This window comes from Rhea americana, unplaced genomic scaffold (genome assembly GCF_003343005.1).
Source record: "Rhea americana isolate MKP2758 unplaced genomic scaffold, rheAme1 scaffold_162, whole genome shotgun sequence".
In the NCBI taxonomy this organism is placed as follows: domain Eukaryota; kingdom Metazoa; phylum Chordata; class Aves; order Rheiformes; family Rheidae; genus Rhea; species Rhea americana.
The window spans coordinates 1,090,147-1,116,683 of NW_028185728.1; the positions used below are offsets into that span (position 1 = coordinate 1,090,147).

Sequence of the window (26,537 nt, forward strand, 5' to 3'; positions counted from 1 at the left end):
CATAAAGTCTTTGTTCTACAATAAACAGCCCTAAAATGCAGCTTTGTTTTCCATACAAAAATCACAATTAAAAAGAGAGTTGCTCTCTTGCATCAAATATGGTAAAGAATATAGAAGCAGTTTGATGTTCTCCTCTGCGTCACTGCATTTGGCCCTGGGCAGTTCCCCAATGCTAGTCCCAGGTCTAACCTAGAAACCTTCACCATTGCTAATGTGTAAAGAAGCTTGGAGTACAGAAATGGTTTACAAGAAAATAGTCCCATCTGGACACACAATTCAGTGAGTTTTTAGAAGGCACAGTTGTGTTTGGCAGACTGTCTGATAGAGAACTTCAGGTTTTACAAGGCAGGCAYGACATCTGTGATGATTATTTTACCCCATTTATGCCTTTGGGAAGAATTCCACCTATTCTTGTTCTAGGTGAGAAGTTGGATGTAAGAATAACTCATTTAGTGAGAATCTGATGTCCGAATCAGGTAAAAGAAATGCCAGTGCTCTTGGTATTTGACTGCTGCGGTGTATGGTACGGGAACCTCGCTCTTGACCTCACAGCTACACTGTCCTTATATTTCAGCAGTTACTAACTAGTGTAAAGTGGTTGTCTCATTCATAATTCTTTTTCAAGAAAAATAGTGTACTGCATACTCCTGTAGTTATACTCTTAGAAGGATTTTTTCCTTGTGTATACTGAGGACGTAAATGTTGGCGTGCAGCATGACCTGATACAAGAGTTTAAGGGACTGCAACAGTGTTAGATAGTCTTGGAGCAATATATCTCAAATTCTGTGTAAGGAACATTGCTTTTATTTTAACTATTAACTCTCTTTCTGACARAATTTGCCAGGGAGCAAAGAAGTTTGTCATGTGTAATCATGCTTCCTTCAAGGAGAACTAGTGAGCTGATGGATTTTTTTTTTGTTTTTTTTTCTCTTTTTCCTTTGAAAGGCTATGTCTTAATTTAGATGTTAAAGCCAATTTCTTAAACATATTTAAAATTTTTTGTATTTCACAAATTTGTGTTGTTTAAGTTTCATACTTTCAGTATACTTAGCTTGACAATTCTTTATTCTGTGATTATTAAAATAATAACAAATTTAATAAAATTAAATACATCTTTCTTAGGAGTTAATTGATACTTTTAAGCAGTGCTGCTGAGTAGGCTTTGGGAAGCTAATGATCTAAAACACCTGAGAATATCTTAAGAAAGTTGCTTTTTTTCCTTATTGCTCCTGCTATAGGTTCTGTATAACCTTAGGCAGTCTGCTCTTCCTTTTGCTGTGCTTCTTTCTGCCTGTGAAATGGAAATAACTATCCAAATATTTTGAATCTGGATAGTATGGTTTTTCAATAGCAATGACAACAAAAAATGCACTCTGGTTTTGGGTGAAGCTATTGTTTGTTAAAAATGCTTTTCCTGCTATATTAATGCTGCTTATTTAAATGTTAACATATCTTTAAAAGTAATTTTCCATGTTTTGATAACTGTTTTTTAAAGAATTTCAAATTTGCTTCAAGGCTAGTTCTTAAATCTCTGTGCCAAAGAAATGGCAGACTATCAGATTTTAAAAATCATTATTGGGCTGGACATTCTAGATTAATGATCCATATGTACAATATCCACGTATGTTTCCGTTCTGTTAATTACAACACTAAGTAGAAAGTAAATCATCGTAAGGTTCAGAGAACTGAAATATTTGCAAATCTCACAGATGCTTTTCTATTAAGGTTGCTGAACTTTAATGCAAATGTCTTTTATTCTGAGACTACTACTAATGCGTACCCATCTTTTATTGCCACCTGCTGGCAAAAAATAAAAAATCCTCTAACAGAAAATGGGAAATTGATTAAAAGAATTTAGACTGGTTATTTCAWCTAATGCAAATGATTTTAAAGATCTCATTAACAGAAATGCATTCAGAGGCCTTCAAGGAAAAAAAACTAGAAAGATACCATAGTATCAATGATAGGGGAAGGACTGGCCACATTACAGGGAGGAAAGGAAGCTTGTGCCTGGCCTTCTCTGGGTCCCACTCCCTGGCATCCACTTGTCATTCAGATGATGAAGAGGGATGCTATGCAGACCAGTGAAGACTGAGGAGGCGTGTACCCTGGAATCTATAGAGTCACAGTCATCATGGGGAAAAGGTGATAGTGACCCAAATCTGGGACAACCCATCATCTAATCAGAGCTGACAGGCTGGAAGAGTCTGAAACCTGAGTTTAAACTGTTATAAGCTTGCAGAGACTCCTCTATCTTTTTGCTGATGTTTGTCCGTGTGTACTACCAACAGTGTGTATGGTGACCTGAGTGGACCAACAGTGACTGCTGAGATCTGTCAGCTTGGGTTCAAGGGCTCAGCTGGCTTTCCCATCAGTACCCTGAAGCAGGGCATGGGCCTCAGCTCACACTTGGACAGATCAACCATATCCACAAATACTTGGTTCTACAAGTGGTGTTACCCAGAAGAGTTTGTTTCCTTGATTCCAGATTGATGCTTATTGATATGTTGAGAAAATATGGAATCTACTCATGAAAAAGTAAAATAACTGTATAAAACTACTGGCTAGCCTATGGACAAGCTCTGTAAAACAAAGAGTTGATGAGAAAAACCTACAGATGGCACAAACAGTGAATGCCTAGAGAAGGACGTAAAAATTGAAATGTGGATTTTCAAGAAGAGGAGGAGAAATTAGGGTAATTGGCAATAAGGTGATGGAAAATTTGAGAGAATAAAGGACTTGCATGACTGCAGTGATGGACTACAGCAAAATGGGGCATGGGGTGTTAAACCCCCGCCCTCCCCACTGCCACCAAGCACTATATAGAGGAAGATCTTGTACTACTAAAAGTGGAAGTTGACTTGGCTGAGAATAAACGTGAAATGCAGAAGGTTGCAACCCTTGGGAAAGAAAGGAGGAAGAACATCAGAATAAAGCCTTCTACCTGTTGAAGTCCGGTATCAATAAACTTAAAAGAATTGGTAAGGAAGATATCAGAGGAGAGAAGGGGGAATTGATACTTCCTCAAACAAATATCTGAAGCAATAGCAAGTATCCTGGAGAATTGTTGAAGACCAGAGGATGACTCTATATTTGTCCATCTTCAAGAGATAATAAAGAGAAGTGACAGACGAATCAGTCTAAGTTTGCTTCTGGGGGAAAGAAAAATGTTTAAGTAATGGCAACTAACTATCTGAAAGCATCTGAAAGATAATAGATATGGATAGCAGCCCAGAAAAATTCATCAAGGAAAAAAAAAATCTGTCGTATCAATCRTTTTTTATTGTAAGGTTGCAGGTTTGTAGGTAAAGATGTCATAGGTTTCTTGAGTTCTGTACTTCTTTTATTGTTATCATCTTGCATGTATTTTTATAGTAAACTGCCTGAGGAAACTTGATCTATAAAAGCCTTCTATAAGATGGGTGCACTATTGGTTACCTGACAAAGTAGAATGGACGTCTCTCCAGAGCCTGTTCAGTATTTTGTTATTGATAGAGTGATGGAACAGTGTGTTTGTTAAGTTTGTATTTGACAAGTACCAGAGAGAAACTGTAATAAACTGGAGGGTGGAATTGGAATTCAAATAGCTTGCAAAACAGGAGAAGTGGTCGAACGTTAGAAAGAAGCTCAGTAAGAATAAGGGCTGTGTATGTATTAAAAGCCCAGTATCTGACCAAGACCTGGTTCTCGCAATGGGTCACTAACGGAACATAAGCTAATGATATCATGCTTCTGTAAATAAAGATGTTAATGTTGTATAAGATACATCAACGGACGTGCAGTCTTACAAATAGTTATTCTACTTTATTCCATTGTGGAAARATCTTGGCTAGAGCTCTGCCTCTGTAACTTAAGAATAATATGCCTGGAGGAAAATACAATGTTTCTGAATAATCAAAAGTCTAGAAAGCGCAATCTGTAGAGAAGGGTTGAAAGACCAGAGATGCATTTCTTCCAGAAATAAAAATTGTCAAGGATGTAAAAGGCTATTGCAAATAAAAGATTATTTTACTTTTTTTCCCCATCTGCATGATCTTCTGCCCTAAAAATTAACTATTTCACTGGTTCCTTAGAGCATGACCTAGTTACTTTCATCAGCTCTACACTTTTCCAATTTTCAGTGTTTTTAATCTCTTCTGCTATGATATTCTTATCCTTATGTGTGTTGGCAGGATGTTTTGGCTTTTCTTCAAGAAGTAGAAGTACCCTAGTATTTTCTGTAGCCTTGCTATAAGTTGTTAATGAATGCTAGCAGTGAAACTCATGTTTGGATATCCTATCTTCAGTTTACCAAACCAAGACGAGTGCTTTTGAGTCTGTCTGTGTCTCCACTGCGAAGAACTGTATTGAATGCTTTGCTAAGATCTAAATAGATGAATTTAATTGCATTTACTTTATTCAGAAAAAGCTGATGTATCATCATTGAAAGGGTGGTGTATTTTACCTCATATGATGTTTATTTTCATATTTGTAATCATTTGTTTGGAAAGCGTTCTGAGGCTTGCGGCGTGCTTAGTTGAAGCTAGCTATCAAGACTGTTGTTGCCTGGGTGAATTGTTTTTTTTCCCTTAAAGATTGAAAGATGGAAGTTGCAGTCACAGAAACTATCCCCCCTAAATCATATATGTTAAAAATGTTTACCATAGGCCTGCAATTTCATGTGTCAGTTTTTCTGAAAACTCCAAGACAGAGACCTAATTCTTGCGAGTTGGGTACCACGATAGACTTGAGTCAACTCTGCCTGAAATCACATGAGGGAGAGTTCCGAGTCCAGGTCTCTAATGTCGTTGGGAAGTTTCTGACCTCCAGTAACAGGTTGAAGTCTGTGGACTTTGTCAGGTTTTGAAAGGTCTTGGACTCATCTGATGTGGAACAAGGACATTTTCCAAAAATCTGTCATGTATTTCTCAGAGAGAAACACCATTCCTTGTCTTGTCACAGGACATATCTAACTTAGCATTCTTTAGCTTAGAGACAGATTTATGAAAGACCACACGTGTGCATGCAATTAACAGTGGTTTGAAAATATCTATAGCAATTTATTGGTAATAAGAGTATATTGTTGTGCTACATTAAATCATAAAACATAAGGCGAAATATCTCACATGACAAATGAGGAGCATTTTGAGAAAAGTTATCTCATAATACCTGCCTGTGTAATTTGTCTAATCAAAATTGCGAAGAGAAATAATCGCTGTGGTTGGAAACTGCACAGCCCAGGATTGTGATATGCTGGTCTTTTCTTTCTGTATTATCCAGAGTGTTAGAACGGTTCTGTAAAAAGATTTTGTATTCTGCATGCAAAGAAAACATTTTATTTTTTTTCTGCAATTATTCTTTCTCTTGACATAACTTCAGTTCTGTATAGAAAATACATGTCTTGAAATTAGCATTAGGCAGAGTCCCTCTTTCTGTATGACTTCATGTCCACTTTCACAAAAATGTAAACTATCATATAAATATATAATATAGCATTTTCCTAGCATTTTTCTGTGCAAAACTGAAAAATGAAGATTGCATTAAAATGTGTGCTCATTCAGTCTGGCTAGAGGAATCGTTGCCAAGGGCAGGCAAAGAGCTGAGAGCAGCAAAACAAAGCACGATTTGTTCATTTGAATTTTTATTCTGCAGGCTGTGTGTAGCATCTCATATATGCCATAGGGTATGAAGAACAGTAAAGTCAGTTCCCTCAGAATTAGCAGGACCACAAATGTCGCTGAGAGGAACGAGCTAGTGATAATTATTGACATAGCTCAAAAGTAGTTAACTATTTTCATTTCACTTATTTTTTTCATTTGATTTGACTTGTAGCCATTTCAGATACTCTTACTGTTACCAAGTGTTAAGTGGAACAGAGAAGCTTCTCTGAGCATCAGCTGAGTCGGTCAGATCATAGAGTAAGAAAGCAGACACTAAGTGTTAATTGTCTGCATTTTATAATCTTTTTCTGAGAAAATCTAATGAACCACTGAATAAAAACTGTAGGTGAGAAGAATACATTTTATTTTATGCCAAGAGCAGTGCATGAAGAACTCAATCAAAATAAGAATCACTTGTCAGCTATTTTTTTGGTGGGAAGCTATTTTCTAAATTTAAGATAATAAATTTTACAAGTGTAAATTCCCAAGTGTTTTAGATAAACCTAGATTTTTTTTTCACTGTTATCTTATACTTTGGAATATTTGAATGTTCCTTTTTTTTCTTTTTTTTTTTTTCCTTAAAGAAATAATTTAATATTTTAAACATACAACCCCTTATTCCTTGTCATTTTTTTGCCAGGTCTGAAAAAGGATACAAGATATGCAGAGATTCTTAAGTTGTTCAGAGTTAAGACAGADGTTTTTGAATTCTCTCTTTAAAATTATATATATATATATAATATATATAAATAAAAAATATAGTGTGTGTGTGTGTCTGTATTTCTTAACAAGGATGGGTGCCCCTGTCTTTGCACTTTGAATCCAAAGAAATAATGCTATTGCAGGGCAGAAAGGTTGGTGTTTGTTTCCTCTCCTATCTTTTGTTATTAGGCTTTCAGTTTACTTTAACTGTCATGATGGTTATGCACGTTGTTTCGCTAATTTGTTTATTTTTTAACAGCTCCATCAACAACAATAATCAAATAACTTTTGGCAGACCTGAGAAAAAAATTTGAGTGCTGATACATAAGTCCCTCCATTAATCTATATTCTCAGATCAGCTCTGCTGAACTGTTCTTGCCTTCTTTCTGTGAATATCAAGCAATATCTTTGCCTTGGGGTTTGAGAATTTTTTATTCAGAAACTAGGAAGAAACACCTTGATTGCAAAATGTAATAATATTGGAACGTGTGCAACTGCGTCCAAACGTTCTGCAGTCCTACTAAGAGCTTTTTAGGGGAGGATTGTGGGGACGGATGTCAGCTCATACCTGTGACAGCCATTTATATCATAACCCAGTTATATCTTATTAGTGGGATAAACTTTTTTTTCTCTGTTTTTGCCCTGTTCTAAAAGGAGAAACTCCAGTTTTAAAATGCTGAGATGCGCTTTTGGTTATGTACCGTATTTCTTCTGGGAAGAAGATCCAGAAGGATATAGTAATCAGTGTCCGTATTTGGATTCAAGAGTCAAAACAGGGACTTAGTGTCATACTGAAGTACTGACTGTAWTTATCTCTGATGAAAGTGGGAAGAAAATTCCTGACTGAAGCCCTYTCAAGCTAAGAGGGCAAGTGCGTGATGATTGTGTAAGGCATTTTACAAATTCAGTGTTTTCTCCTRCTTTGGCAAAATTGCCATGGTATCTCTAAAAACTTTTAAAAACTTTGTAAGCAGGATTTGGATTTAGGCTTCAAGAAGTCTCTAGGGTGAAGAATTGAGTATTTCATTAATTACTTGACGATGTTTTTAAGTGRTATTATTTTGATCGTGAACTTATAAAACATACATAGCTCCTTTGTTAAAATCGTGTGTAACGTGGGCTGTTAGTTGTTGAAAAATGCTAACATTCTTTCATGATGTAGAACTGGAATTCCTTTTCTTCAGTTTATTGATGTATTGCAGGCAAACGTAATCAGATGAAAACTCAGAATGATTCACAATCTGTTTCTTATTCTATTAAGTTTAACAGTATTTATTTGAACTTTCTAGATTCATCTAGTAGATGACATGCTAAAGATAAAAGCAATAAATCATATCCAGTCAACTTGACTTTTTTTTTTTAACTAACCCTTTCTTGTTGTAGGCTGGTTTTCATCAGTGCAATTCCATGTACAGCATGTGTTCATATATAACTCTTTGCTGTTATCTGTGATGACATGCTTTTGTGCTTACACATCTGAAAAATACTAGCTGCTTGAAAGCCAGTGTCTCAGACTATAAGCCTTTTGAGATTCAGAGATGCTATTGATATTTTTCAGAGTATGCTGAATTTCTACACTGCAAAGGGAGGAAATTTACTGATTTTGATGAAGTTCGCCAGGAAATTGAAGTAGAAACAGATAGAATAACAGGAGTGAACAAAGGCATTTCTTCAATTCCTATTAATTTAAGAATATATTCCCCGCATGGTAGGTAAAAATCATTCTTCTTCATATTCCTGTCATGTAATAGATTATCTGTCTCTCTTTAGCTGTCTCCTTTTGTGTGAGTTCTCATTGACTTATCAGAAGTTTTGGGGGATGAAATGATTTCTGAGTTTCAGTTGGACCAGAAGTGTTGAATGCGTCTGCCTATTAGAAGAATCCTCAGCTTTTCCTGTGTTATGAAACTATCCTGCTGCAGAGAGCTGTTGCCACTAGAGCTGGGCAGAAAGCAGCCTCTCTGTCATGTTTAACGTTCTTATGATATAAAAATATTCYTATTCTGCATCAGGATGAAACCTTTCCATCCTCTAGTACACATACTGTTAGTTAATAGTTCAGCAGTTAGAATACATAATACGTGTTTGGGAGACTTAGCGTCAAGACCTTTTTTGCCACCTTCTCACATCCTACGTGGATTCCCTGATCGGTTGTCTAGAAAGCCAGTGTGTCTCCCTGCCATATTGGATGTTTATTGTTCCCTGTCACTAGAAACATATTTAAGAGTTCTTGAAGCTGCTTCCTGTTGTAGACCCCCAGTATAGATCAAAGTTAGTTCCTCTGGTTGCCATTTGCCCAAGTTAATGAAGGCAGCCCTGAGAAAAGGTTTTGCATTGAGTCTGTTTTGGATCCAGGGGAAAAGTGGTGTATTTGGCTGAGACATTTTGTTTTCCTAACCCCCTCATCTGATGTCTTGATTGAGAATCAAAGAATAGAAGGATTAAAATAAGAGGATACTGAACCTCCCTTTGATATGCTGTGAGCAGACTTCATTCTGAACACTTGCCCCGAGCCCTATCTCTGCTGTACAGATGTGGCATAGCCAACAGGAGTGGAGCTGAACTAAATGCCCTGCCTCAAAGCTCAATTGTGGAACATACTGACTCCAGGAGAAGGTGAAAATTTCCTGTCTAATGCTCTTACTTTAAGTAACTTACTGTTACCCCAGCGTTTTGTGAGAAAGCTAGGATGCTCCTTGTTGGCCTTGTGGCCTGTACAGGGGAAATCATGCTTAAGCAAAACAGCTTTTCTTACCAGGTAAACTTGTTCTTGTTTGTTCCTCTCTACCACCCCCCAAAAAAAAAAACAAAAAAAAAAAAAAAAAAACAAAAAAAAAAACTTTGCTATACAAGTTTAATTGTTAACTTTCAATTTGGAAAGTTCTTAGTTGGAGACACTGTTGAAAGATGGTTGGAGAAGGACAGTATTAAAAAACTGAAACAAAACAAAAAAACCCCAYCGTTTGGGTTGATTTGAAAGATGAGACGAGGACGGCTTGTTGTTTGTACTACCATTTGTGGAAAAAGCTCAGAAAGTCTTGTTTGGTTTTCTGGGATCTTTTAAGGTTATTCAACGTGAGAATCATTCTCCTATGCTGATTCTGATGTTTGTTATTAAACAGTAATCTTAAATCTAGAGATAAAAAACCAGTAGGGAAACAATTATGCTAACAAGTGTAATTTTCAGATTGTCAGACATTTTATTTCAACCATTAACAATGTTTATATACCTATAAAGGTAATTATGTGGGGTTTTTTGTGATTAAAAAGCTGTCTGCAGCCGGAGATCCATCGATCTCTTTAAACATATCTGACATGCTAAACAATTTTGTGATGCTGTGTTTTCCATTTAGTATTAAGCCTGACTCTTATTGACTTGCCGGGAATCACTAAAGTGCCGGTAGGGGATCAACCTCCAGATATTGAGCAACAAATTAGAGACATGATAATGCAGTTCATCTCTCGAGAAAACTGCCTGATACTGGCCGTAACTCCAGCTAACACTGATCTGGCCAATTCAGATGCACTGAAGTTAGCTAAAGAAGTGGACCCTCAAGGTAAGCGTGACAGAATGTTCAACTGCTTTTTATTCTGGAATACAGTAACATAATTGGAAGTATGTGATAACTAAGACTATTATACTTTTTTTGTTTTACTGTTAATGCATATTATAATACAGATTTATGTATGCATTCTTATCTAGACTTCAGCATCAAAATAATTTTGTTAACATAATTCATATAATGATGCTGTAATTTTTTTTCTGTCACTAACTCCTATAAGCAAGGGGCAATGCCTATCTAGAAACATTTGTAGCAACTCACAAAATGGGACCTTAGTGTCCATGGGATTTCTGGATACTCTATCAAAATGACGGTAGTGTCATGGGAATGCTGAACTTGGTTAAAGAGATTTAAGAATGCATTTCAGCACTGGGAATGATGATCCCTTCTTTTGCAGGCACATTTCAGCTTGCAGCTGTGCCTAGTATTGTGTGACTTATGATATTTGTGAATTTTAAAATAAATATTTTAAATATTACGTAATTTTAAGGTGTAATTGACCTTCCTTGACTATAAATGATCYTTTGTTATCTTTTTCATCTCCCCACCCTGGGTCAGGCCTTAGGACCATTGGTGTGATCACAAAATTGGATCTGATGGATGAAGGAACAGATGCAAGAGAAATTCTAGAAAACAAACTACTTCCTCTTCGTAGAGGTGAGAATGTTCAGTTGCCTATATCCTGTACAACCCAGGTAATGATTTGGGCCAAAATGGTATATAAAACAGCTCTGATGGTGAATCAAAGGTTGTATGGGTCTTAAAGAGTTGCAATCTTTTTATCATTATCTAAACAGCAAATATAACAGAAGGCCATGGCAAAATATAGAGTAATTAAGATATTTTTACTGGACCTGGAAAATAGACTGTGCTATTCCAGAAACAAGAAATGCCAGAATAAGTAGTTAGCAAATTTTCTTTTCTGYACTAGGCTGCCATGCCTTCCCAAAAGGGACTCTCTTTCCTTATCTATCTCAGAAGCAAGCACCAGAGCTTTGGTAACTTCACTGTAAACCAAGTTTTTTCCCTTCCAGAAATTTTCTGTGGGATTGTTCCTGAAGCTACTGTCACAGTCACTTGCACTGCTAACAGTATCAAGAATTTTGATTCTAATTACGCTTTACCAATGAGACCATCTTCTCCTCCTGTTATAACAACACAGAAAACAATCTAGGAATGTGGTGAAATGGATTATTATTGCATTTGAATCAATGATTTGGTCACCATTAAATTCACTACAGTATTTCTAAACAATACCTGAAGTGCTTTAATTGAAAGGTTTTGTTTGAATTGAGCCAGCCTCGTTCAATTGAATGTGAATCCAGCAATTCAGGCAGTAGCTGCATTGATTTACCCACTGGTTTGCTGCTGTTTTAGGTTATATTGGTGTTGTAAATAGAAGCCAGAAGGACATTGATGGGAAGAAGGATATCAAGGCAGCTCTCCTAGCAGAAAGGAAATTCTTTCTTTCTCATCCAGCATACAGGCACATGGCAGATCGGATGGGAACACCGTATCTCCAGAAAGTTCTAAACCAGGTAAAGGCTGAAGTTTGTGGTGAGCGGCAGCTTTTGTAATGATAGATTCAGTCTAAAATCCTTGTTAGAAGGAATGTGTGTCAGTGAACCTAATTTATTCTTTCCTGCCTTTAACCTTTTAAAGTTTCACAATGAAATAAACAAAGCTCCATATTACCTGTGGTATATGCAAATTCACTGTGAGAAGCAGAGGACCTAATTTCCAGGCTCCTTTCRGTATACAACTAAAATTAAGTCTGCTAATCATAATGTTATCAAGGATGGCAACTTCTTACATTCAAACACTACTTTCTTCAGAGTAAATGTTTTTTTTTTTTGACTCAAAAATAAAAGAAATAAGTCAGACTTGCTCTCTTATTCATCCAGGCATAAGCTACTGATTCTGTTTTATRACTGTAGTTTCTCAGATCTAGAAGTTGTGTAATATTTTATCCCACTTTAGGTTTTAGAAGTTAATTTAATTGCTTATTTATCTCACTGTTATGTCAGGCTGAAGTTTAGGTTATAACATCAGTCATGAAATAATGTGGGCATACCTGCTACAACCTGAGAGAAGAGGTTGGCGAGAGATGAATCATTAATTCACTTTTGTTCTGTGGGGCTGCATATAGCAATCATAGTCTCACTGTGGACTTGGACTGTGCTTGGTTTGAGTGAAGTAGGTAACTGCGCAGAAATTTGTCATGGCTGTTCAGGGCTACAGAGATGCTTTGCTGCCATGTGGAAGACTTGACGTTCCTTGCAAAAACTCTTGGAAACCTGTGTTTTCTCTAGCAAAGCCAAATGGTATTGATTTACAAAACTGGAAGTGTGGTTACAAAAAAAGGAAAGCAAACCTGACAAGTGTAAGTGGCCTTGGAGGGCTGGGAACTTACCATGTGCCAACTTCAGGCTGCTGTTGCATCAGTTCCCTGGCCCTTTGTTCAGGAGGAGATCTTTTCTGTTCTCTTGAATACTGGATATGAACATAGAAAATAAGATTCTGCTCCTTTTCTGAGTGTTTTTCCAAGCATACACTTTTATTCCTTAATTATCACATTTTTTCCACTTTAATAGGTGTTCCTACTGATCAAAATGTCAAGATTAACAGTATTTTAGAAATCATATATTCTGAGGGTTCACTGTACATCTGTACTCTAATCTCGTGATCTACATTTTGTTCAAGTTTTTAGCAGAAACAATGTACCATATACTATTGRTGTAAATGACAAATACAGTTATCAGAGCACTTCGTTCACACTACTTTTTTTCCCCAAATTTAGGGTCTGTTTTTAGAAGTTCATGTCAAACTGTATCAGATCACAGCTTCCTTTAGCATGAAATAGAGAAGTCAGTTTCCCATTTAGCTGTGGAGAATCCTGTTCCTTACTGTTCTACCCAAGACACTGCCAACACTAGAGGTGGAAGAGTGCATAATTTTCTTCRCTCTTCCATGTTTCCCTTTATCACTGTGCTAATTGGGAGAGACACAAGAGTTAGCTGTCACTGATGGATGAAAATTCTGTGATCATCTCCAAGGATTTAATCAGTCAGTAGGCTAGTAACTAGACTTTTGTGTCAGGAGTTGTTCTCCATAAAGTAGAGCTCTAGAGGCAATAAATCTGGAGATACATGCCTCAGATATTCATGCGTTTTCTGAAGGAAGTCTGTAAGTCATGGAGGTTTGCTGTTCGAGTTATATATGCCCTGTGTCCATGATACTTGATTCCATACCCCTAACAAGCTTATTAATCTTGCTGGCAGATTGTGACAAAAAGTATAATGAGTCTTTCTTAATCTGTTTTTAAAGTCCAACTCTACTCGTTTATATTTAGTGTTGGTTGAAATGTTAAGACTAGTCTGTTCTTTAGGCCAGTGTGAACACAGTGCCTATTTAAGAAGGATCTCGCAATGTCACAATTGCAGTTAACTATGCCATTAACTCCTTTTTGGATCATCTGGAAACTAGATGATCGTCTTTGAGGAATGCCACTTTCATAGTGCAAACTTGAATAGCATGTGCATCACCTTCAAGTGATGTACCTCATGGCAAATTTGAAGAGGACAAGGTGAAATCATGCATGTCTTTCTAAAATGCCTGATGATGTAGTATGATTTATTTGAAACTCGGTTTATCAGCTGACCTATATTCCTGGCATTCCAACAAGTCAAACTTTGTATCTCCAATTTGCTGTCAACTTGTGGCCTTTGGTCTTGGATAGACAGAGACCAGGTCTACCCGACTGTGTTTTTGACAAGTTGGAAACAGCAGAGAGATTATTTACTAAGAGGAGCAAGGCTAAATGGYTTGCCTGTTTAATCTCTTGCTACAGTGACTTTGCAGCTGTGTAACTTGACAGTAAGGTTGAAATATGCTGTGGATGAATGCATAAAGAATACTAATGCCATTTATTTGTGCTGCAGAACCAAGTTTTCAGCAGAGTGCAAGCACTCATCTATGTTTAGGATGTTTTGTCTTTTTCTATATATTAAATCTTTAATATCATACATCTTAGTTTTGAGATGAAAACAGCTGATCTTACTTCTTTGGACTGTCTTGTCCTTCCTCAAGTGTATTACTTTAAGTACTGCTAATTTTTTTTTTTGTGAGCTGTTTTATAAATTTACATGTTTCAATATGATTTTATTTTTCTGGTCTGTTACTKTATGAAGAATGTTATATATGGGGAAAACTGCAAGTCTTATTCCTAAGACATTAAACACCTATTAGGGTTTGTGGTTCAGGTGAAATTCAAATTTCTCTGCATCCACAAGATGGTGCTACAGGGAAATTCCAGCCTTTGATTCTGTGCTGTCACATATACCAAACAACTTTTATATTAGGAGTTTTGGCATATAACATTATTCATTCATAGCTTGTTGGAATTGGGGCTTGGGAGGAGAGTTTGCAATGAATTGCAAGAAGTTTATTTTGAATTTAATCAAGGAACTGTTCAGAAATCATACACTTACAGCACAGGTAACATATTGATAGTGCTTTCCAAACACATTGCAACATGCACAAAATAAATGAAGTATGTCAAACCCTAACAGATTTGGTGAGACTTTTTGTCTCCTTCAGTTTATTTTCTAGTGCTTGTAGGTGTATTTTCAGAAATGAAAATTGATACTCTTGAAGTAGAAGTTAGAACTTCTTCAGCCAAAGATGAAGCATTTAAAAAAAGTTAAAACGCTGTAATCTTCATGAAGTAAAACTCTTCCCTTCAGTATACTTTGTACAAGGGAGCAGAAATGATGTGGAGGTGGTATGTCTTAATGGTCAGAGAGTCCCAAATACTGATAAGCTGATAAGACACACTGTGTATCTGTGTTTCCTTCCATCACCCTTYTGGACTAGTTGTTGACTTTCAGAATCTGTTCCTTTTTCTGCATTGCCTTTTGCTATAAATGAGTCATTCAGTGCAAGCTGAATGGCAATTCCACTTTCCTACAGCCTTGTTTACAAGGGGCTCTTAGAGATGATGGCTCTATAATAATAGCAGTGATTTAAATACTTCAGTTTAAGATTTGAGAAGTATGTCTCAAAAACTGTTTGTGTGTGTGTGGTTTTTTTTTTCTTTTTCTTTTTTTTTTTTTTGTGTGTGTGTGTGTGTGTGTGTGTGTCATTGACAGAACTAACTTCCTAACATAGTTGTCCAGAAAGCCCAGATCTGGGAAACTGGAGGCCCGCAAGTCTAGGAACATTCTAATAAGTGTAATGATGCAGTAGAGTGTTTCCAACAATAAACATACATGTCTTTAGGGGGTCTGATGTGTGTGTTCATCTCCAGCCCTACTAGTGATCACAAGTGAAGCATATTTACATATTGTCATGTCTTTTTAAGAAAGACAGTATGCATTCACTGCAGGAGTAAACTAAGATGTTTAGAGAGGTATTTGGGGAGGGGAAAAAARGAATCCTCTGTACTGTTGCTCCTTTAAGAAGGAACTATGAAGCAAGGGGCATTCATGCAGAGAATTTGCATTTCTAGGGAATTAGGAGACAGCCTTTATCAGGAAAAGTAGCTGAAGAGAAGGGTGAAGGCATCAAAGTGCTGAGTGGTAAAAGGTTAAATTTGTTTAATTATTGAATGTGTAGCTAAACAGGTATGTAGTAATAGGGCCCAGTGAATGAGAGGGCCAAGACATTTTTCAAGCTTCAATGTAATATGTACATGAAAGTGGTATGTGTTGTTCTTTAACTATCTCCGTTGCTACAAAGATCAAAAGGAAGTATACTAGTAAACTAGCACAGTTCATGGTTGATATGCTTGGCAGTTAGAAGGAAATGGCTATGCTTTTGCTTTCATCTGTATTTAGAATATAAAAGGTCTTTTATTTGTTTTTTTAGCAACTTACCAACCATATTCGGGATACCCTGCCAGGCTTCAGGAGCAAACTTCAGAGCCAACTGCTTTCTATAGAGCATGAAGTAGAGGTATACAAAAACTTCAGACCAGAAGATCCAACCAGAAAAACTAAAGCCTTGCTGCAGTGAGTGACTAGTTTTTCATCTGCTTATCTGATGTGTAAAAAGTTTTTTTTCTTTTTTTTCCTCCTAAGAGGTTATATTTTATATTTAAAGGTTAAAGATTCGGATTTGATTCTATATGCAAACTCCGAAGAATTTTGTGCTTGATGTCCCTGAACATTTTTAGCTACTTAATGTTTCAATAAGGTTTTCCCTAAATTAATTTTAATAGTTATATGAAGGAAATAAAGTAGAATAGGAAAAAATACAAAGATGAGCAGCATACATGATCAAAGGTCAGAGACAGCTTCTGATTGTATAGACAGATTTTTGAACTTGGAAAAAAAGATGACTGCAGGCCAGGGGATAATGTTGCATTAGAAGTTCATAAGCACAAGAACACATCTCTATGCAGCCTACAAACACCAGCTTACTGAGTCCAAGAGAGTATCTTGAAGAAATACCACTGTGTGCTTGTCCCATTCTTGTACTTTTCTCTAGATGTCTACTATTGGTGGCTGTTATGCTATGGCTTTTGTTTCGCTCTATTACATGAACATAAGAATGGCTGCACTGGTGTACTGGGGTGGATGAAAACCTCTTTGTTGCTTTGTGCTCTATGAGGCTTCAGAACTTGCATAAAATTAAGATGTTGGGAAATGCCAGCCATGACTGTGGTAAAACTGACCTGATAGATGCTGACTCTCCGAGGCCTGAGAARCCACAGGTTGAATGCTGTTGCATGATGAATTGTAATTATTTCTAGAGCTATGTTATTATCATAAGTTCTAAACCAGGAAGCTTTTCACCATACAAGTCGCTGTCCAGTTTGGGTCTCAGCCACAAAATACATCTATCTGACAAGGCTTTGGTAACACTAATGTAATGCAATGCAATAGAGGTGACTGTTGATCTGGCTTTGAATCAAACAGGTGGAATCAGAGAGAAAAGAATCCTTATTGTGGTTTTAGCACTAAGGAAAAAGGACAGTGCTGACATTAGGGACTGAAGCCTTAGTTAGCACTCACTTCTTTTCACATAGCTTCCCAATTTGATCTGATTTCAGGGATGCTAACCATCCAGTATAGTGTACCTTATTCCTCGTTGTCTGAAAGATCTGCCATTCTTAATTTTCTTTCTTAAATGTGGCCCTCTGTAGCCATTTGTATGTTTGTATGCAATCAAACTTATCCATTAAAATAGAAAGCATCCACAGAAAAAATGCAAAATAGTCCTAGCTTTTCTGCCTTATATGACCATTCTCATATTCCTACCTGATTGATTTCAAAGGTTTTCAGCCTTGTCACCTCTCTGAGGTAGATGATAGAGGCCTGAATTGTAAAAATACGTAAGTTTTGAACAGGATGCGTTTTCATAAGTAATATGGAGCTCAGAAGGGGAAAATGGTCGCTAGGACTAAAGAGACTTTCTTGAGCCAACTGAAGATTTTGATTTAGTCCTTGTTTTTGTAATACCTATGTCCAAAAGAGTGGACATTAGTGTCTGTCCCTCATAGCTTTTCATTAGATAGTGKTTTTTTTTTCCTTCTACCTAAACATCTGGGGAGATCATCTAGGACTCTCCCACAAAAGGACAACACAAGTGTTTTCCTTACTATGTATATTTGCTGAATTAGTTGTTGGAAACAAGTATATGAAGTGTATTGAATTGTTAGGTTTGCTGACATCTCATGCTGCTTCTACTGCTGTAGCACTTTCTAAAGGAAAATGAGTTTAATTTCATTTCAACCAAACTCGTCGTGCTTGCTACTTCTCTGCATAATTTTTCTAATTCTTTCATCATATGTAGATGCTATTGGAGAAATTAACTTCTTCTGGCAGTAAAAATTGTCCTCATTTTTGCTTTTTCTTTTTGAAGAAACCCTTTTTTTCATGTGGAAAATAACATATCTAGAAACCTTTTCCTCTGACACTCAAGAGCAAGTTCCATAATGCCTATAAGAAAATAAAACTTGCCACCCCTACATATAAGATGATATTAGGTTTCTGTAATCCTCTTTATAAGTTCAGTTTGAGGCTCTACACTTACACTATTTCTATAACCCTGTTAACCTAGGCTATACAGATACCTGGGATTTAAGCACAGTTGGTGCGCAGTGTTACTTTTTGGCAGCTGTCACTTCAAGTTTTATGACCAATCACCTGTCCTTACTTTAATTAAAAAAAAAAAAAATTGTTGGGCTATCCTTGACTATTCTGTAACTGGAGGAGTTCTCCTGAGTGTTTTTCTAAATGCTTCTGCTGCCGAAGTCTAGGCATAACCAGGCAAGCTTGGGCTTATGGTACTGATAGCTGCCACGTTGACTTGTTAGTACTGCTTCTTGGGCTGCCTCAATTTTGTCATGGGAAAGTAAGTTTGTTGGTCACYTCTTCCAAATCTTCCAGTACAGGATCAGCTTAGAGACTTGATTCACATCATACTATTAACTGTCTTTTTGAAAGATCTTAGAAAGATCAAAAGTGCATTGTAGAGAAGTGAGCTCTCCTCAAAGGATGTTTTTCATCGTAAGACTGGCCATTTTTTTCTGTGCCTTTGAGCTCTGCAGTTTCTTTAATAGCATCTAAATGTGGATGTGCTTTTCTATCCTGATAAATTCTAAGTGTTATAGCTTAAACCTAAAGACTTTTATTTGCTTATCCTACTAAAAAGATTGCAATCACTTATTCTTTTCTAAAAAGTGTATGTAGAAAATGGTTGTCGTTTTTACAATTTTGTCATCTCTGATAAAATCAGGAACGTAACTTTTTACCCAGTTATATTTATAGTTGACTTCAACATACAGTTTCATAAAAAGTATTTAAAAAATATGAAGAAAGAAAATAATATACGGAGCTATGCTCTGTGACGGTTGAGAATTGTGCAGATGTAAAGGACTGGATTTACAAAGACTGTGAGTAGTGTAGCACCTTGAATTGGCAACTTGACTGAATGAATTGTTGTTACAGATAGTCTTGTCAACTCCCAAACGTGTTTCAGTTGGGCAGTACTAGTCACATAATACTGAAATATGGGGTTGGTAGTTGACATGCTTAAATGTTTTTGTTTGTTTATTTCTCACCCTTTGAAATTTTAGGATGGTCCAACAGTTTTCAGTGGACTTTGAAAAAAGAATTGAAGGATCAGGAGATCAGGTTGACACATTAGAACTTTCAGGAGGTGCGAAAATCAATCGGATTTTCCATGAACGTTTTCCTTTTGAACTAGTGAAGGTATTTATTTTCCTGTTTTTTCTGTTTTTTATGTGTATTTTTATGTGCGTGTTGATAGAAGTAAAGCAAAGAAGGTTTGATTGGAAGAACATGCTTTTAATTGAGTAACAAATTACACTAAATGATCATTGAGATACTTCTTTTATAGTTAAGAATATTAAGACCTGAGAATTGYAAAAGACAATATTTAGATTTTAACTATGGTCCCAGCTCGTACTATTTTCCTTGCCTTGTTTGTTTGTGTGTTTGTTTTTCTAATGCAGTTGACCTCCTCATTCTGCTTAGATGGGGCAGGGAAGCAACTGCAGCTGGTATAATTTAGGTTGCTGTGTTCAAGTAGCTAGTACATACTAAAACGAGACTTGTGGAGAATAGCTATTTTCTGACTTTTCTACTTTTTGTTTTCTGAGCATAAAACAAAGCCAGTTTTCAGTCCCATATTTTTATGATGGGAAGAGGGGAGAGAAGTAAATTTCATGTTCAGAGCTATCTTTCTCCACCCCACCCTCCTCCAGTACATCTCCCCATACCTGTCCATCCTTTGGCTTACAGAATAAGCTGATGTTCAGTGGGCTGTGGACTAATGAAAGCTAATTTCTTAYGGATTTGCATTACATATTATTTCACCTTCTCTTGCAACGCAATGACTTCAGCTTCTCCTTACCTTTACACTATGGTATTTCTAGTTTCTAGTCTTTCTGCCTCTTGTTCCTAAGCTGCTTTTTCACCTGTCTTATACTGAGCTCCCTTGATATTCCCTAACTTTCAGTTGGATAAATGTCAGCCAGGGTTGTGGCTGCTTCCAGGGTTTAAATATGCAGGTTAGCTAGCAGGGCAACAGAACAGATAAGAGTTGGGCCTAAATAATAACCCTTTTGTTCATGGTAAACCCAGCTTGGATCTTCCTTCTCTTGCTAGCTGATGTGCCAAGAAATTTATGGGTACTTGGTAGACTACTACTCTCTCAAATTTGGTTTAAAAATAGTAGGGCAGGAAGGGGAGGATAGACAAAGAACATAATCAAAGAAGTTACACTGCTTTAGGAAACCTGGCTTAGAAAAGCTGTATCTTTCAAATGCTTTTTCTGGTTCACTGTGTCATCTCATGTTTGTCTTGATGTTCTGCAAAATCATTCCAGCCATTAGTGTGGTTAGAATGGAAGGGTGCATAATTTGCAACAATCTTTGCTGCTGCCTGTAGTCTTAGTGTTAAAATAGTTRTGCTTCATGTTTAGCATAGTTAGAAATCAATATTTTACCAGTTGAACTTGTCTATTTTGCAGTTACATTGGGAAAAGTAGTAATTTCTTATTTATTTAAAAGCTATCCTTAATATGATCTCAAATATTTTTGTTTCTTTAGATGGAATTCAATGAGAAAGAACTGCGGAGAGAAATAAGTTATGCAATCAAGAACATACATGGTATCAGGCAAGTGCTTCCTGTGTTCACGAGCTCATATACATTATAGAAGGTGTTGTCTATTTTAATCTGTGGATACACTTGCTGCCTGTTGTTAGTGCCTGACTTTTTTCTTCCAGTTTTTCATACTTCGCTTTTCCGGATTGGTATTTTTGACAGACAGTTACTTTGTGTAAAGAGGTTTAACTTGCTTGGAACTCTTGGGAAATTATTTTACAGAGAAGATCAATGACTACTATATATATATTTTTTTCCTGGTAGCACTTCTTGCTCCTGCTAAAGTATGTAACTTTAGCTTCCAATATAACACCAGATTTCCACTGCATCAAGGCTGTTGGAATTTGTGTAATTGATTGCTGCTGTGCATTCACAGTGGAGCAATTCTTAGCTTTCCCTTTTCTGCTTATTTTTAATTGCCCTATCAGTTAAATTTAGTATCAGCTGCAAATCCTATAAGAAGTTTTGAATGCGTGATAGACAATACTGAAAGAGAACAACGCATTTAGTGAAACTTTGCTGATAATGACTGTGGCTTGGGGGAAGCTGGCATAGTGACTCACTTGGGGGATTTTTAGTTTGTACGTTGAACTTTGTTCCTCCAATGAAAAGATTAAAAAGTCACAAAGAAGCATTTTAATTTTGCTTGGTAGTACACAAACCCTCTGTGGAAAAGTCAGAAACCTCTAGAAGTAAATGATGTTCAAGGACACGTGATCGTATTTAAAATTTGACATCTGACGATCATATCTAACAGTCAGCCTTTTAAGAAGAACTTCACTCAACTGTAACAGTTGTAACATCCCAAATTCCAGTAGCATTCCCAATGGGTCAACATGTCAAAGATGTCAGCATGAAATTTGCTGAACTGTTGATAACAAAGTATCCACAAAACATCAAATAAGTAAATTCTTAAACAAATGCTGTCCTACTCAGTAGTGTTCGTTCCTGACATGCTCTGTACCTCTTTTGGTCATGATATGGCTGGCTTCTCGCAGGGTCCTTCAGGCAAATGTGTCTAGATATTAAACAATCKTCATCTCAGATATTTTCCACCACACTTTAGGCTTATGCTTCTAGCTATTTTGGATGCTTTATCAACCTCCTAGTTCTTTTCGTTAAACCGTGCCCTGCGGAGCTTTCTCCTTAGGCTTTTCCCCCTTTTTGCCTCAGGACTCCTACCAGAAGTAATTCTCACTGCTTTTTAAAAAAGAAGCTATAATTCTGTTTGTGTCTGTGTCTGAGAGTGGTGATAAAGTCAAGTTCACTGCCATTTGAGCTGTGAGAACAAATAGTCAGACTCCTATAAAACTTTCTTCCATTGTATCTTTCGTAAAATTCATCACCTAGAACAAGAGGAGGCTAAGTATCAAAATGTAGCATGCATCAACAGTGCAACAGTGGACCAGCAAAGTCAATTTTTAGCTCTGAATGAATTGTGCTAATTCTTGCTGAAGACTACTGCCTTTCTGAGAGCCGAAAGCTTGCAGCTCCACCTCCTGGCATTAGATAAGAGCTTCTGCCTACCTGTTCTCTGTTTTTTGACTAGATTAGATTGAATTCCTTCATTTATCTACTGCTGTAGAAAATGTATTTTTCTTGTCTTTTTTTCCCTATATTATTTTTGCTCTGAGAGTCTACCGGTGCTTCAAGGGACTGTATACATCTTCTGTCAGGGGTAACATGGAAACTTTCCAGTGAATGTTATAACTTAGCTGAAATTACATAAGCATATGTTTGTAAGTGGCTTTTACTTATACCTATAGCCTAATACTAGCTTTTTATCTAGGCTTAAAATGAGCTCACTAGTGTCATCATGCAGATGATATACGGAAATGTGAAAGATAATGTGCAAAGCAACACATTACCTCAAACAGTTTCAGGCTTTAAAGGTATAACAGTGTTCGTCTGGTCTTGTCTGAAATTAATTTTTGTCTTCAGGTGTATGTTAGGGGTCCATCTGCACCATCTTTTGGTAAAAGGCATTTAGAAACCAAAGAAATTAAGGTTTACAAGGCTCTACAATTTGTCTCTTTTGTAACTTTGTTCTCAAGTCAGTGACAGTTAAGGTCAGACCTTGACAGACATCCGAAGGTCAGAGTTTGTGTTAACTAAAGGGCAGAGATCACTCCTGACCATTTCTACCAAGAAGCTGTCAAGTCTGGAAGGTGATGCCTTCTGTGTGGTGCTGTATCTCTGGCTTTCCATTCAAATGGAAAGCAGCCTGASAGAGACAATGTCTTCTAGAATTTCAGTTTCATTAATAAAGTTTTTTTSCAAGAATTTGGCTATGTTGGCATTATGAAAGCACAGGAATTCTTCAAAAGGCTCTCTTTGTTCTGAAGGGGAATTGTGTGTATCTGCAGTTTTGGTCCAGAGGTGTGACCCTGCATCTGTTAAATCTTTTTCCATTCTGGGGTTATATTTTCCTTTCCATTCCCACTTTATGTTTAATTCAAGAATTCTTTGGAAGATCAAGCAGGTGCCAGTTGAACTGTATCTTACTCTGGTCTTGGAACATTAAATCTGTCTTTCAGTTTTCATAGCATCAGAGCCACACCATCCAGGTCTGAGAATCCTAAATACGGTGATTCGGAATGTGTCATGTCAGAGTCCTGATCTGGAATCCTTCCAAGCTCTTGAGCCAGTATTCCTGAAAAATCATAAGTCTTTGAGGGAAAACTTGTGCCTTGAAGTGGAAAAGAACTTTCAATTTATGTTGTTGTCCGGGAGGCTCCTTGCGCTGCCTTACCTTCCCTCATTCTTGACTGTGTCTTGAAGTGACTGATTTGCAGATGAGTTTGCTAAGGTTTCACTCTGTGCATATATCTACAGTTTATTAGGTTTGGGAGGAGGAAATATTTGCTTTGGAATGGTTTAATTGTTTTGSAATGATTAGTCTGTTTTGGGGGGACTTTCAGATGCATACCCGTTTACCCTTTTTTGTCCTTTTAACAATAGAACATATTTCAAAAGGCCTGGGTTTGAGGATTTGTGCTCCCCCCCCCCCAAACACTCTCTACCCGCTTGTGGGCACTTAATTTCTTTTGAAACTGTTGCTTACAAGCTTTGCCATTCTTAGTCTTTTGGAAAAAGTTCTTCATGCTACTTGTATAGGAAATGCTCTGTTGGAAATACTAGCAAGGTGACTTGGTGAGCTCAAAGCCCTGAAATTGTTATCTTCATATAGCAGTGCATGTTTCTATATTCTTACTCCACAATGAAACTTTGTTTTTAAGGAGAAACCAGTAAACTGAGTGCTGTGGAAGACTGTTTGTATAGGAATATTGTTGTATTAATCTGCAAGTCTCTGAAGATATGAGCAGTTCAGTAGAAAATATTCTTTGCATGATATCTGTGTTACTGACTTRCATATTCTGTTATGTCCACAGAACAGGTTTGTTTACTCCAGACATGGCATTTGAGGCTATTGTTAAAAAACAGATAGTGAAGCTGAAAGGACCTTGCTTAAAAAGTGTGGATCTGGTGATGCAAGAGTTAATCAACACTGTCAAGAAGTGCACTAAAAAGGTAACTTGCCAAATAAATTTGTATGGAATGATACAGTAGATAAGCCTGTTTTGCATTTTATAGTATTAAAATAAATTTTGTATCCAGTCACTTGCGGAACAGATTAAGATGCTCTAATGCGATTATGACTTCTTCTAAACTCAAAACAATGTAATGCTGAAAATGTTCATTTTTTTTTATTTCTGTGTTTTGACTCTGCATACCAGGTGGTTGAGTTTTTGAGTCAGATGTTGCCCCTAGTTTCCTCTTTATAACCCTATTTCTACTGGTGCTGCAAATGGAATGTAGGCAGCAATTCTGCTTATGTACAAATTGTAGAAAAAAGATCGCACTCTAAAGCTTTATTTTATAATGCAAGTAGGAATAAACCATGAAATCTTTCTGGAGCGAAAGTCACAAATGTATTCTGAGAGTAGATATATTGAGGAAAAAATGCTCTGTCTATGTTGAAACTTTACTGGGTAGCACCACATTTCTTTRGTATATAAGGGAGACGCTAAACTTTTTCTGTGCTTTCTTCACACACAAGCCCAAAACTTCTGATCTCCAACTGTCAAGAAGTTAGAAGTGGAGTGCTAGGAAGATTTCTTCTCCTTTGTACTTGATAATGCTCTTGCATTAAAGTGTTGAAGGATGAGTTTGTTGCACATAAATGTTGAACTTCTAAGTGGAAAGAACTGTTGTGTATTGACTTTCCTTGTGGGAAAGTTGTATGCATCAATTAAATATAACTCAAGATCCCACAAATATAATAAATTAACATCAGTTTATCAAAACTATGAGTGTACTATGAGTATATGGGAAGGAGTTTCCTGAAGTGTGTGCTTGGGTTTGATTATGCTTTTAGAATGAACCTCAAGCTTTTTCTCCCCCTTCCAGTTGTAACTAAGGAAGAATGTCAGACGTTGATATGAAATATAGGAAGCTGAACGAATGCAGTAATCAGAAATCAACTGAKTATACTTCATTGACCTGGAGGGAATATTTTTCTTTTTTCTTTTATACTACCTCTACATAGTAAAGTTGTCATTTGYAAATATAGTAATTCACTTATCTGGAGCATTATCTTTTTCTCCCTTTGCTGTGGGATATTCTGGAGGGTCCCAGTGACTCTCATGGACTTCTTTGCTTCCAATATAAAGAACTGTAAATGTCTTTAACTGGCTGATTTTATGTCTGTTTTGCATTTTCTTGTTGTGGCTTTCCCACCATCTTGGAATACAGGGCACCCTAATAGTAGCAACTAGAAGAGTAGTTCTGGGATGTGAGCATGAGTCTGCTGGGGTTGTTGAGAAGTATTCTGCCTTATTCTCTGAATAATTCAACTTTTTTGTACCATTGAGCTGCTAAATGAGCTTTTCTCAAAACCAGGAAAGGATGACAGACTTTTGGCAAAGATCATTGAGAAGCAGACTCTCTTCAATATTTTGACCTGAGATTCTAGAGTTTTTTTTCCACTTTTTTCAAATTTTGGAAGATGTGCCACTTTAATTACTTGTGTGAATTCTTTCCCAGTGCTATTGGCTAAACTTACTGTGACTATTTTGCTGTTCGTGTTGTAAAGTACCATTCTTGAGCAGTACAAATGCTGCCACAAGGTGGCGCTTTCAAAGAACAAGACACTTTGCAGAGCAGTGCTTTAATTACAGACACAGGAGGGGAGAGAGATGTGGAGACCCCTCACCACAAGGCTGATAAACTGGGTTTGCCTGTGGGTACTATAAACTGTATCCCGCTCAGCTGCTCTTGAGTTAATACACTTGCAGCATAGCACTTCTTTCAGAGCGTGCTGGATATTTAGGGGTTGCATCCAAGCCTATGTTTTGTTTTTCTTCTGTTTAATTTCTCTTCCAGACTATTCAAGTATGCATTTTATTGATAATACCCATAGTGGCTGCAGTATCTAAGTTGATGTGTCTAAGTAGGATGACTGAACAAGATAAAGATAAATATATTTACCAATTTAAAATTTTGCTATAAAATAAAGTAGTAGGCAATATAGTAGTTTGGCATTGGAAACTTTTCTTATTTATGTGATTTCTGGGCAGTTAAGTAAAGTATAACTTATTTGGAGTACACTTTCCCCCTCTTAGAATGGTTGACTACTTGTGCTTTAGCTGTTGAAGCTTTATTACTGTGCTATCTGCACCAACTTTCASAATGTATATGTTTAGGGGAAAAACCTTTACCTTGTGCCTTCATATTAGCATCAGTGGAGATTTGTATTGGCAGCGTGATACAAGTGTGTGTGTGTGTGTATGTATATATACATATATACATGTGTGTATGTATCATGATACTGTATTTTATATATCCATCCAAGGAACATGCAACATGCTAAAGTGGTATGCAGCATGCAAGAACAGTCAGCCCTTTCTGACCTCTTATCCCAGATCTGCATTTGGAGTCTTTTACTGGTGACCCAAAGTTTGGAGTGTCCAACAAGAAATTGGAGTGCATAAGTTAA

General features: G+C 36.8%; 1 protein-coding gene across 9 annotated transcripts in view; it reads left to right on the forward strand.

Moving 5' to 3' along the window:
- Positions 1-26,537, forward strand: part of DNM3 (dynamin 3) — a 187,100-nt gene that overhangs the window by 19,511 nt on the left and 141,052 nt on the right. For 8 of the 9 annotated variants that reach the window (XR_014895264.1, XM_085300254.1, XM_085300256.1 and 5 more), the window contains exons 3-10: positions 7,900-8,049; positions 9,695-9,898; positions 10,463-10,561; positions 11,282-11,442; positions 15,773-15,915; positions 18,987-19,122; positions 20,484-20,551; positions 23,932-24,070. Coding sequence is in view for 8 of the 9 variants with exons in the window: in XM_085300254.1 (XP_085156380.1) it covers positions 7,900-8,049; positions 9,695-9,898; positions 10,463-10,561; positions 11,282-11,442; positions 15,773-15,915; positions 18,987-19,122; positions 20,484-20,551; positions 23,932-24,070 (1,100 nt within the window). In the remaining variant the exon portion in view is untranslated. Of the gene's footprint in view, positions 1-7,899; positions 8,050-8,832; positions 8,958-9,694; positions 9,899-10,462; positions 10,562-11,281; positions 11,443-15,772; positions 15,916-18,986; positions 19,123-20,483; positions 20,552-23,931; positions 24,071-26,537 lie in introns of those variants that run through there. The other variant, XM_085300257.1, reaches the window with a different exon arrangement.